Here is a 12,232-nt window from a genome sequence, read left to right as displayed (position 1 = left end):
CTATTTATTCTCCATGCCACCTGAAGGTAGTACAAGAAGCAATGGGCGGAACCTCACCAAGAAGAAATGCAATCTGGAAATAAGGAAAAACTTGGGACTGGGCGGCATAGAAATAAATAAATAAATAAATAATAAATAAATAAATAAATAAATAAATAAATAAATAAATAAATAAATAAATAAATAAATAAATAAATAAATAAATAAATAAATAAATAAATAAATAAATAAATAAATAAATAAATAAATAAATAAATAAATAAATAAATAAATAAATCCCTTCTTTTTTATTAAAAGAAATTAATAGAAACATAGAAACATAGAAGACTGATGGCAGAAAAAGACCTCATGGTCCATCTAGTCTGCCCTTATACTATTTCCTGTATTTTATCTTAGGGTGGATATATGTTTATCCCAGGCATGTTTAAATTCAGTTACTGTGGATTTACCAACCACGTCTGCTGGAAGTTTGTTCCAAGCATCTACTACTCTTTCAGTGAAATAATGTTTTCTCAGGTTGCTTTTGATCTTTCCCCCAACTAACTTCCGATTGTGTCCCCTTGTCCTTGTGTTCACTTTCCTATTAAAAATACTTCTCTCCTGGACCTTATTTAACCCTTTAACATATTTAAATGTTTCGATCATGTCCCCCCTTTTCCTTCTGTCCTCCAGACTATACAGATTGAGTTCATGAAGTCTTTCCTGATACGTTTTATGCTTAAGACCTTCCACCATTCTTGTAGCCCGTCTTTGGACCCGTTCAATTTTGTCAATAATAATTTTAAAAAACCAAAATCCATTACTATTAAAACTAAAACAACCAGCAAAACTATTAATAAAAACAGGTGAGGGCTGGGTTTTTTTCTCTGTTATTATTTAAGTGCTTTTACCATATGCTTTAAATCAAGAATCACTTCTCTCTCTGTTTCTCTCTCTTTTCTGTCATTCTCTGCCTCAATCATTTTCTCATTTCTCTTTTTTCTCCCCTTTTTCTCTCTCTCTTCCTTCCACTCTTCTTTCTCTCTCTCTCTTTCTTTCTCTCTTTCACTCTCTTCCTTCCTCTCTCATCTCTTTCTTTCTTTCTCTTTCTCTCTCTTGCTTTCTTTCTCTTTCTCTCACTCTCTTCCTTCCTCTCTCATCTCTTTCTTTCTTTCTTTCTCTATCTTGCTTTCTTCCTCACTCTTACTCTCTTCCTTCCTCTCTCATCTCTTTCTTTCTTTCCTTCTCTCTCTCTTTCTCTATCTTGCTTTCTTCCTCTCTCACACTCTCTTCCTTCCTCTCTCATTTCTCTCTCTCTCACTTTCTCCCTATCTTGTTCTGTTGTCGCTCTCACTCTCTCTCGTTCTCCAGAGGCTGGCGAAAGTAATTTTTAATTACTTTCAATTGTAATTTTCAATTACAATCAACCTATCTCTCCTTCCTTCCTTTCCCCCCTCCCTCTTTTCCTTTCCTTCCTTCCCTTCCCCTTTCTCCTTCTTTCCCTTCTTCCTTCATTCCAACCAACCTATCTCTTCTTCCTGTTTCCTTCTCCTCCCTCTTCCCCTTCCTTCCCCTCCGTCTTTCCCTTCCTTCCCTCCCTATTTTTCTTCCTTCCTTCCCTTCTGTGTCCTCCCAGCCCTCTCTTCCCCTCCCCTCCCCTCCCTTTCCCCGACGAGGACAGCATGTAGAGTCACACCCATCCCGGGCCAAGTTACAAGAGCCGCAGCCAGGCGGGGAGCGCCCCACTCGCTTCGTTCCCACGGCAGGGCTCGGTTGCCGCCACCAGGAATCCAGGAAACCGGGGTCAGGGGTCTCTGGGGCGTCGCACCGGGACGGCGCCTGGAATGTCAGGCGCGCGGGCTGACGCGCGCTCTCCCCATCCCCCTGCTGCCAGCCCAACCCAGAAAATTCAAAGTAAAAAAAAACCTTCGCTCTTACTTTGAATGTTCTGGGCAGGCTCGCAGGGAGACAGAGAGAGCGCGCGTCAGCCCGCACACCCGACATTGAAAATTGCCTTCGCCGGCCGGCGGCCCCCGCTGTGAGAATGCCTGGCTGCAGAGAAGAAAGAGAGGTGGAGCGGGCGGGCGGGCGGGCAAGGGCAGCGGCGAGTAGCCAGGGGGGCGCGAGGGGGTTAGAGGTGCAGGGGGGCCCCTGGGGCAGCCGCGGCTTCGTGCATGCCCTTGGAAAAGGGTGCATGGGGGGCCTTTTGGGGGATGCTGGCGCACGCGTGCGAAGCCAGGAGGCCGGTGGGCAAAACCGGGGCCCCCTCATTGGTCAATTTTCTCGGGCCCGTGACACCACTCCCAGTAGTACCACCCTATCGGCGGCCCTGGACTATTTCAGCTTCAATCGCAACAACACAAGAGCACACAACAGATTCAAACTTAATATTAACCGCTCCAAACTTGACTGTAAAAAATATGACTTTAGCAACTGAGTTGTCGAAGCGTGGAACTCATTACCTGACTCAGTAGTGTCAACCCCTAACCCCAAACATTTTTCCCTTAGACTATCCATGATTGACCTCTCCAGGTTCCTTAGTGGTCAGTAAGGGGTGTGCATAAGTGCACCAGTGTGCCTTCCATCCCCTGTCCAATTGTCTCTCCTTATCTCATTTATCTTTTCTTCTTTTCAAATATGTTCACCTATACTTTTATATCTTTTCTTCTATTATTTTCTTTACTTATATTATTACATATCTTTCTCTTCAATGTGTATTATGTAATGAACAAAATAAATAAAATAAAAAATAAAATAAAAAGCTATGCAAGATTAGGTTAACCACTCTTACTGCCTTTTTGGCAATGCTGTTGCAGTGGGTTCTGGCACTTATATCATTAGAGATGAGTACTCCAATTTCCTTTACTGAATGAGGATCGTCAACAAGATTGTGGTCATCTAGTTTCTATTTTGTGTTCTGATTATTTTTGCCAATGTGTAAGATTGAGCATTTGTTGATTGGGATTTGGAGTTTTACTTTTTGAAGGGTAGTAGTATTGCTGGTCAGCTTTAATAGTTTCACATAGAAACATAGAAGATTGATGGCAGAAAAAGATCTCATGGTCCATTTGGTCTAGCCTTGTAATATTTCCTGTATTTTATCTTAGGATGGTTATCTGTTTATCCCAGGCATGTTAAAATTCAGTTAGTGTGATTTTACCAACCACGTCTGCTGGACGTTTGTTACAAGCATCTACTACTCTTTTAGTAAAATAAAACATTCTCACATTGCTTCTGATCTTTCCCCCAACTAACCTCAGATGTGCCCCCTTGTTCTTGTGTTCACTTTCCTATTAAAAACGCTTCCCCCCTAAACTTTATTTTACCCTTTAACATATTTAAATGTTTCAATCATGTCCCCCCTTTCCTTTCTGTCCTCCAGACTATATGGATTGAGTTCATGATGTCTTTCCGGATAAGTTTTATGCTTAAGACCTTCCACCATTTTTGTAGCCCGCCTTTGGACCCGTTCAATTTTATCAATATCTTTTTGTAGATGAGGTCTCCAGAATTGAACACAGTATTCCAAATGTGGTCTCACCAGCGCTCTATACAGTGGGATCACAATATTCCTCTTCCTGATTGTTATACCTCTAGCTATGCAGCCAAACATTCTACTCTCTTTCCCTACCACCTGACTGCACTGTTCACCCATTTTGAGACTGTCAGAAATCACTACCCCTAAATCCTTCTCTTGTGAAGTTTTTGCTAACACAGAACTGCCAATTCCATACTCAGACTGAGGATTCCTTTTCCCCAAGTGCATTATTTTACATTGGGAAATATTAAACTGCAGTTTCCTTTGCTTTGACCACTTATCTAGTAAAGCTAAATCACCTGCCATATTACAGATGCCTCCAGGAATATCAACCATCTTGCACAATTTAGAGTCATTGGCAAATAGGCAAACCTTCCCTACCAAACCTTCCCCTATGTCACTCACAAATATATTAAAAAGAATAGGACCCAGAATAGACCCTTGTGTCACACCGCTTGTAACCAGGCTCTGCTTTGAATACTCACCATTAACAACAACCCTCTGATATCTGCGCTTCAGCCAGTGGCAAGTTCAATCTTCACTAGTTTATCTACTAGCTCATTATGTGGAACGGTATCAAAGGCTTTGCTGAAGTCCAGATAGGCAATATCCACAGCACCACCTTCATCCAACACCTTTGTGACATAGTTAAAGAAATCAATGAGATTAGTCTGACATGACTTGCCTTCAGTAAAGCCATGCTGGTTTGGGTCCAATAAGTTATTGTTTTTTACGTGCTGATTTATCCTCTTTTTGAGTAGAGTCTTCATCATTTTAACTACAATTGATGTCAAGCTAACTGGCTTGTAGTTACCAGCTTCTTCTCTACCGCCCTTCTTATTTTATTTTATATATTTATTTATTTATTTTGTGCAATACATAATACATATTGAAGAGAATAGACATGTAGTATTACATATAAAGAAAAGGGTAGAAGAAAAGATATTAAAATAGAGGAGAAGATATATGAAAGGAAGAAAAGATATATGATATATGAGATAAGGAGAGACAATTGGACAGGGGACAAAAGGCACACTACTGCACTTATATGTTGTGGATAGGCACAATACTGGCCATTCTCCAATCATCAGGAACATCTCCTGTTAACGGGGGTTGGTTAAACAAATAGGTCGGGGGGGGGTAGCAATGACAAATCTGAGTTCTTTAAGAACTCTGAGGTGGATGCCATCCACACCCATTGCCTTATTTGTCTTTAATCGTTCAAATTCTTCTAAGACATCAGCCTCTAAGATCACTGGAGCTGAATCCCTACAGCTGGAAGCAATGCTTTATCCATCCATAGTATTATATTGTAAACTGCCTTCTGAGAAAACTGAACAGAAGTAGCTATTCAAATGATCAGCAATCTACTTATTCCCATCAATGTATATATCTTCCCCAGTACTCATCTTTTTGATGCTGCAATTTTTCTTCTTCCTAGCACTAATATATCTGAAGGTTTTATTCCCCTTCTTTACAGATTTGGCAATTTCTTCGTCTTTTGAGGCTTTAGCAGCATATATTATCTGTTTTGCCTCATTCTGTCTCATTTTATACACTTCTCTGTCAGCTATACTTCCAGACTCTTTATATCTCCTATAGGGAGCCTATGATTTCTTCTTCATCTGCAAAGCAGATACAGTAGCTTTTTATATTATATATCAGCCGCCCCTCTCCATAGACTCCGTAGACATGTTAGCAATAGCACTTTTTAACAGAGCCAGCATATTGCCCCCACAATCCGGGTCTTCATTTTACCCACCTCGGAAGGATGGAAGGCTGAGTCAACCTGAAGTTGAACCACAAACAATTAAAATGATCACACTAATTTTATAGAAGACAATGTTGGAAAGGCACTACATAATCTAAAACCATCTTTACCCATGGGACCATTGTAAATGTAAATATACTTTTTTCCAAACTTGCAAAGAACTGATAAAGAAATAAAGGGAGACTAGTATAGACCTATTCCGAGCTATTTAGCTCCCATCACGTCACTCTTCTGGAATTTTCCTCTAACAGTCTTCTCCTTTCCTCTAATGGTCTTCTCCTGGTACCTAGGAAAACGAAACCTATATCTCCTCCTGTGTGCTTCCCACCCACACCCCTTATCTCTAACCCACTGCGTAACTATTGGCAACCAAGCGAAAGAATGCAGTAGTCTAAGTGAAGGTTGACAGCGGAGCAATTGTAGCTCCTTTTCATGTTTTGCGTTTTGTATGGTCTTTTTATGTTTGTAATGTTTTGGGTTTTTTTAATTTGAAAATAATAAAAATATTTTTTTTAAATAAATTTGGTTATGTTTTTTTTTTTGCCAAAGATAATGTAAATGTAATTTTTTTTTTCCAAACTTGCAAAGAGACTAGTATAGACCTATTCCGAGCTATTTAGCTCTCATCAGCTAGCCATACCGTTCTAGGATTCGAACTTGGGCTGCTTTTGCCTTGCTAGGAAGTGCTTTTACCTGCTAAGTCACAGGTTCTCCTCCATTTATCAGCTGAGCCAGGGAAAGATTACATGTTTTTCTGTTGAGTCACCTGGTATACCCAAATATGTGAGGGAGCATACTGCTTCCTTTTGCCTTTCAGCCCCACTCCAGGGACTATTCATTAATTCATTAGTTAATTCATTCATTTATTGTATTTCTATGCCATCCAACTCCCGAAGCACTCTGAGCGGCTTACAACAGGATATAAAATACATTTTAAAACCTCATAAGAAATTAATTAGAAATAAAAGATTATTTTAATATTAGAGGCTAAAAGCAAAGGGGATTAAATGAACAATCTGATGTATTTACCATATTTTTTGGATTATAAAACACATTAGAGTATAAGATGTACCTTAGTTTTGGGGGAGGAAAACAATGGGGGGAAATCTGTCTATAGGTATTCATCTCTCTAGCATCGTTAGTCTTGTTAGCTTTAGCACATTATTTTATCCCCTCGTTAAGGCTTTAAAAAAACCTTATTTGGAGCAATTAGCAATGAAAAGAAGCCTGCAAAGACTTAGGGCTGGAAAAAAACTTTATTTGGAGCAATTAGCCTGCAAGCTGGTAAGAGCCGGGAAGATCATTAGCGCCTTGTTAGATCTGAAAAAAACAGCTTCAAAAAAAGGGAAAAGGGGGGACATGATCGAAACATTTAAATATGTTAAAAGGGTTAAATAAGGTTCAAGAGGGAAGTGTTTTTAATAGGAAAGTGAACACAATAACAAGGGGACACAATCTGAAGTTAGCAACGTGAGAAAACATTATTTCACTGAAAGAGTAGTAGATCCTTGGAACAAACTTCCAGCAGTAACTGAATCCACAGTAACTGAATTTAAACATACCTGGGATAAACATATATCCATCCTAAGATAAAATACAGGAAATAGTATAAGGGCAGACTAGATGGACCATGAGGTCTTTTTCTGCCGTCAGTCTTCTATGTTTCTACGTTTCTAAAAAGCTAGATTTAGAGTATGAGATGCACCCAAATTTTCATCCTTTTTTGGGGGGGAGTGTGTCTTGTACTCCAAAAATATGGTATCTCTTCTAAATATGTTGGGAATGAATCAATGATTTCATATTTATCTGAGTGAAGACCAGGAACTATTTGTTTAATATTAACGTATACATCCAATTTCATGGTTGCTTCTCTCCCAAAAAAATTTCTTTGGCATTTTTTCTTTTCTGCTTAGTCGCTGCCTCAGTCCCAATGTGTGGAAAGTTGTCATCCTGGATTTGTCAAGCAGAAGCGAGAAGGAGAGCCTGCTTGCTGCTACGACTGCATTCCTTGTCCTGAGGGGACCATTTCCATCACTGAAGGTGGGGACAACAAGGCAAAAGACTTGTGGAAGTGGATTCATCTGAAACACTTTCATGCAAATAAAAATAAAAGACAGATTGAAGCTCAACTGTTGTTTGTTTTTTGCTAGCAGTTCAATTCTCACCAAACTAAAAGTTGACTCAGCCTTCCATCCTCCCAAGATTGGTAACATGAGGAGCCAGATCGTCGGGGGTAATAGGCTGACTTTAATCTGTTTAGAGAGGGCTGTACATGAGGTACGATATTTTTCAGAGAAAAAAGCATACTTTTGAACCAAAAAAGAGGGTGAAAACCTGGATGCATCTTATACACCAAATGTAGCTCCAGTCAGCCAGCCCCCCCACACACACACCTTTTGGCCTCTTCCTCCCAGCAATTTACCTACTTGCAGCAAACAGAATAGAGCCTGTTGAGCCAAACAACTGATTATCAGCTTCCTGACCCTCAGCTAATTGAAGCTGCAGCCACATGCTAGAACTGAAAGTAAAACTAAAGCTGCAAGAAGGCAAATTGCTAGGCGACAGATGCAGAATTTTATTTTCTTGTGCTAATTAGACTGCTGAAACTGGATGCAAGGATGTAAGTAAATAACTATAAATGTCTAAAGAATGTTCAAATTAATAGACTTATTTTTGTAATACTGCTTTATTATTGTTCTAGAAAACATAACAAAATGAAGAAGCTTTTTAAAAAATAAATGCGTGATCTGAAGATGCCCAGTGCTTTTGTATTTTCCTTTAAATAGCGGAGAATAATGTATATTCCAGAAAGCCACATCAATTTTAACAGCATGTGTACAAGTATAGACTGAAATGTAACAGTGTCCTTTTTTAGTATTAAGTATTTGTATTAAATATTAGTATTAGTATTAAGATAAGGCAGCTGATTTAGTCATGTTTGGAGTATACCTATTTAAATAATTGGGAGGAGTTAATTGTGACTATAAATTGTGACTATAAATTTTCTGGCATTAATATACTGACATGTACATTTCTCCAATTCTTTGCTATTTCTATGGATCAGTTGACTCAGCCTTCCATCTTCCCAAGATTGGTAACATGAGGAGCCAGATCATCGGGAGTAATAGGCTGACTTTAATCTGTTTAGAGAGGGCTGTACATGATGTACATGATAGCTGTATACAGGTATATGAGGGGTTGCCACAGAGAGGAGCGGGCCACTCTATTCTCCAGAGCACCAGAGGCCCGGATGAGGAACAATGGCTGGAAGCTGACCAAGGAGAGATTCAACCTAGAAGTAAGGAAGAACTTCCTGATGGTCAGAGCGATCAACCAGTGGAACAACCTGCCTGCAGAGGTTGTGAACTCCCCAACTCTGGACACTTTCAAGAGGAGATTGGACTGCCATTTGGCTGGGATGCTTTAGGATTCCTGCTCAGGCAGGGGGTTGGACTTGATGACCTGCATGGTCCCCTTCAACTCTAACAATAAATAAATAAAGTACCATATTTTTCAGAGAAAAAAGCATACTTTTGAACCAAAAAAGAAGGTGAAAACCTGGATGCATCTTATACATGAAATTTGGCTCCAGCATAGAAATACACAGCAGACAGTGTATATCATTTTGCTGTTTGCTGGGAGGCGGGGCAGATTTCCACCCCCTGTTTTTGTGCCACAAAACTAAGGAGCATTTTATACTCTGGTGTGTCTTATACTCCGGAAAATATGGTAATTTATAAGTGTAAGCATTATTGCAATTATCTTCAAATTGCACAATTTCTTATCTAAAAGGGAGGAATAGCAGAAAAATCTTGAGGGAAAAGCTGGGAAGAGATAGATGGTGTAGTAGATTGGACAAGTTTCTGTAGTGCCAGAAAAAGAATCTCTTCTACTTTTTCATATGAATTCCAGATAATTTGCAGAACTAACTTTTTTCCCCCTAATTAATAAGATTTCAAAAGATAGGAAACTAGAGTCAGAAATACATTAGTACCCCTAGATACGTGTATAATTCGTTCCAGAAGGGAGCTTGTATGTCGAGCAACTCATATATGGAACAAATGGCTTTAGACTTTGTTTTTCCCTTCCGAGATAACCAAAAGCCAAGATTCTTCCGCCACCTAGTGGATGCTCGGCTCGTATCCTGAATTTGAGCTCGGGTCTGGAACAGAAATTTCTCTCCCCTCGTGGCTCGGTTCTTGGAATACTCCCATGTGGAGCAGCTCATATCTAGAGGTACTACTGTATTAAGAAGTGCCATCTGTCAGGATTCAGGAAACATGTTGAGAAAGATTAATTGATTTATTATCTTTTTTTATTTTTTATTTAAAAAACAAAATAGACATATATGACACAAAATACAAACAATTGGGATATTTACATCCCACTTTCTGTCAAAAGCTATAATGGAGATACAGTATATACATTTTTACATTATTTTGTTAATGTTTATGCTTGCACAATTTTCATTTATAGTTCAAAAAAAGAAAAAGAAAAAACCTTTTTTAGTCTTTTTGGCTTTCTGTTTTACTTCGCTTCCTTTATACATTTCTCTTTTTTAGCCCATTATAAAACCTATCCCATGCCATATAATAGTCTGAGTCCTCTTTCTCTTCTAATTTTTTGATCAACCTGTCCATTTCTGCACATTCCAGGATTTATTTATTTTTTATTATCATTTCTTCTTTTGGTGTGTGTTCACTTTTCCATAACTGGGTGTAGGTTATTCTTGCTGCTGTTAGAACGTGGATAATGAAATATTTAATATCATTTTTATACATTTTATTAAAATTCCCTACCAAAAAGAATTCTGCCTTTTTCTGTTTCCTCCTTCATAATTTTTTTGAGCCATTTTAGGACACATCCACCATAGGTGATAAAATCAGAGTCAGATACATTTAAAGAGCCGGGGTGGTGCAGTAGATAGAGTGCAGTAATGCAGGCCACTGAAGCTGACTGTAGATCTGTAGGTCAGCAGTTCAAATCTCATCACCGGCTCAAGGTTGACTCAGCCTTCCATCCTTCCGAGGTGGGTAAAATGAAGACCCAGATTGTGGGGACAATATGCTGGCTGTGTTAAAAAGTGCTATCGCTAACATTTATTTTATTATTTATTTATTTATTTATTTATTAGATTTGTATGCCGCCCCTCTCCGTGGGCATGTTGTAAGCTGCCCTGAGTCTAAGGAGAAGGACATCATAAAAATCAAATAAATAAATAAAATAAATAAAAGTGCCATCTGTCAGGATCCAGGAAACATGTCTACAAAGATTAATTGATTTATTATCTCCTTCTAATGAATTTGGTTCTGCAAATTATGCAAGAGAACATTCAGATTCCAGGACTGCTTCCAATTTCAAAAATATTGCTGTATTTTTAGAAAATGTTTTTCTCACCTTCTTTCTGTAGATATTCTAAGGAATACCCCTCAGAAAATGCTGCTGGTAACAAATTTTATCACAAGAAAGTTTTTCTTGAAAGGTGAAAGTATAGAATATTTTTTAAATGGTGCTTTTTTGGTTTACTCAGATTCAGAAAAATGCAGCAAGTGTCCAGATGAAAAATACCCAGTTGAGGACAGAATCCAATGTATCCCCAAAATTATATCCTTCCTTTCTTATGAAGAACATATGGGAATCATTCTGGTCTCTTTTGCCCTATTCTTGTTCTTAGGCACAGGCCTTGTTTTAATCATATTCATTAAACAACAGGAAACTCCCATTGTGAAAGCCAATAACCGGAACCTCTCTTACATCCTCCTGGTCTCCCTCCTACTTTGCTTCCTCTGTCCTTTTCTCTTTGTTGGTCAACCAAGGAAAATCACCTGCCTTCTCCGACAAACAGTTTTCAGCATTATTTTCTCAGTTGCTGTTTCTTCTCTCTTGGCCAAAACCATCACTGTGGTGCTAGCTTTCCTGGCCACAAAACCAGGAAACAGAGTAAAGAGATGGTTGGGGAAGAGCTTGGCCAACTCCCTCATCCTTTCTTGCTCTAGTGTCCAAATTATGATCTGTTCCATCTGGTTGGGATTTTCTCCCCCATTCTGTGACTCAAATTTTCACTCCCAGCCTGGGGAGATCATCCTGCAATGCAATGAAGGCTCTGTTTTCATGTTCTACATCACCCTCAGCTACTTGGGCTTTCTGGCTGCCATCTGCTTCACAATGGCTTTCCTGGCCAGGAATCTCCCTGGATCCTTTAATGAAGCCAAGTTGATCACTTTCAGCATGCTGGTCTTCTGCAATGTCTGGGTCTCCTTCCTGCCCACCTACCTGAGCACCAAGGGGAAATACATGGTAGCTGTGCAAGTCTTCTCCATCTTGGCCTCCAGTGCTGGTCTGCTGGTCTGCATCTTCATCCCCAAGTGCTATATTATCATTCTGAGGCCAGACCTGAATACAAAAGAGCATCTTACAAACAGAAGAAATATATGAATGTATGTTCTAAGAATTTCTACTCTCAACACTAAGCCAAGCATAGAATATTTATTTATTTGTTTGTTTGTTTGTTTATTAGATTTGTCTGCCGCCCCTCTCCAAAGACTCGGGGCGGCTCACAACAACAGAACAATACAAATCCAATGATTAAAAACAATTTAAAACCTTAATATAGAAAACAATCATACGTCTCATACACATCATACGTAAAGCGGGAATGGCCCAAGGGAATCAATTTCCCTATGCCTGATGGCAGAGATTGGTTTTAAGGAGTTTGAAAAAGGCAAGGAGGGTGGGGGCAATCCTAATCTCTGGGAGGAGTTGGTTCCAGAGGATCAAGGCCGCCACAGAGAAGGCTCTTCCCCTGGGTCCCGCCAGATGACATTGTTTTGTCGACGGGACCTGGAGAAGGCCAACTCTGTGGGACCTAATCAGCCACTGGGATTCATGTGGCAGAAGGCGGTCTCAGAGGTATTCTAGTCCAATGCCATGTAGACATATATATA

The 12,232-nt window shown here is 39.4% G+C and overlaps 1 protein-coding gene across 1 annotated transcript in view; it reads left to right on the top strand.

The window, feature by feature from the left end:
• LOC139159161 (vomeronasal type-2 receptor 26-like) overlaps window positions 1-11,723 on the top strand; it is a 31,780-nt gene extending 20,057 nt beyond the window's left edge. Inside the window, exons 7-9 of the mRNA XM_070736514.1 lie at window positions 7,202-7,328; window positions 10,819-10,878; window positions 10,963-11,723. Coding sequence (XP_070592615.1) covers window positions 7,202-7,328; window positions 10,819-10,878; window positions 10,963-11,723 — 948 coding nt within the window. The remainder of the gene's footprint in view (window positions 1-7,201; window positions 7,329-10,818; window positions 10,879-10,962) is intronic.
• Window positions 11,724-12,232: the final 509 nt, after the last annotated feature.

This window comes from Erythrolamprus reginae, chromosome 2 (genome assembly GCF_031021105.1).
Source record: "Erythrolamprus reginae isolate rEryReg1 chromosome 2, rEryReg1.hap1, whole genome shotgun sequence".
Classification (NCBI taxonomy): Eukaryota; Metazoa; Chordata; class Lepidosauria; order Squamata; family Dipsadidae; genus Erythrolamprus; species Erythrolamprus reginae.
This window is presented reverse-complemented; position numbering and strand designations above follow the sequence as displayed.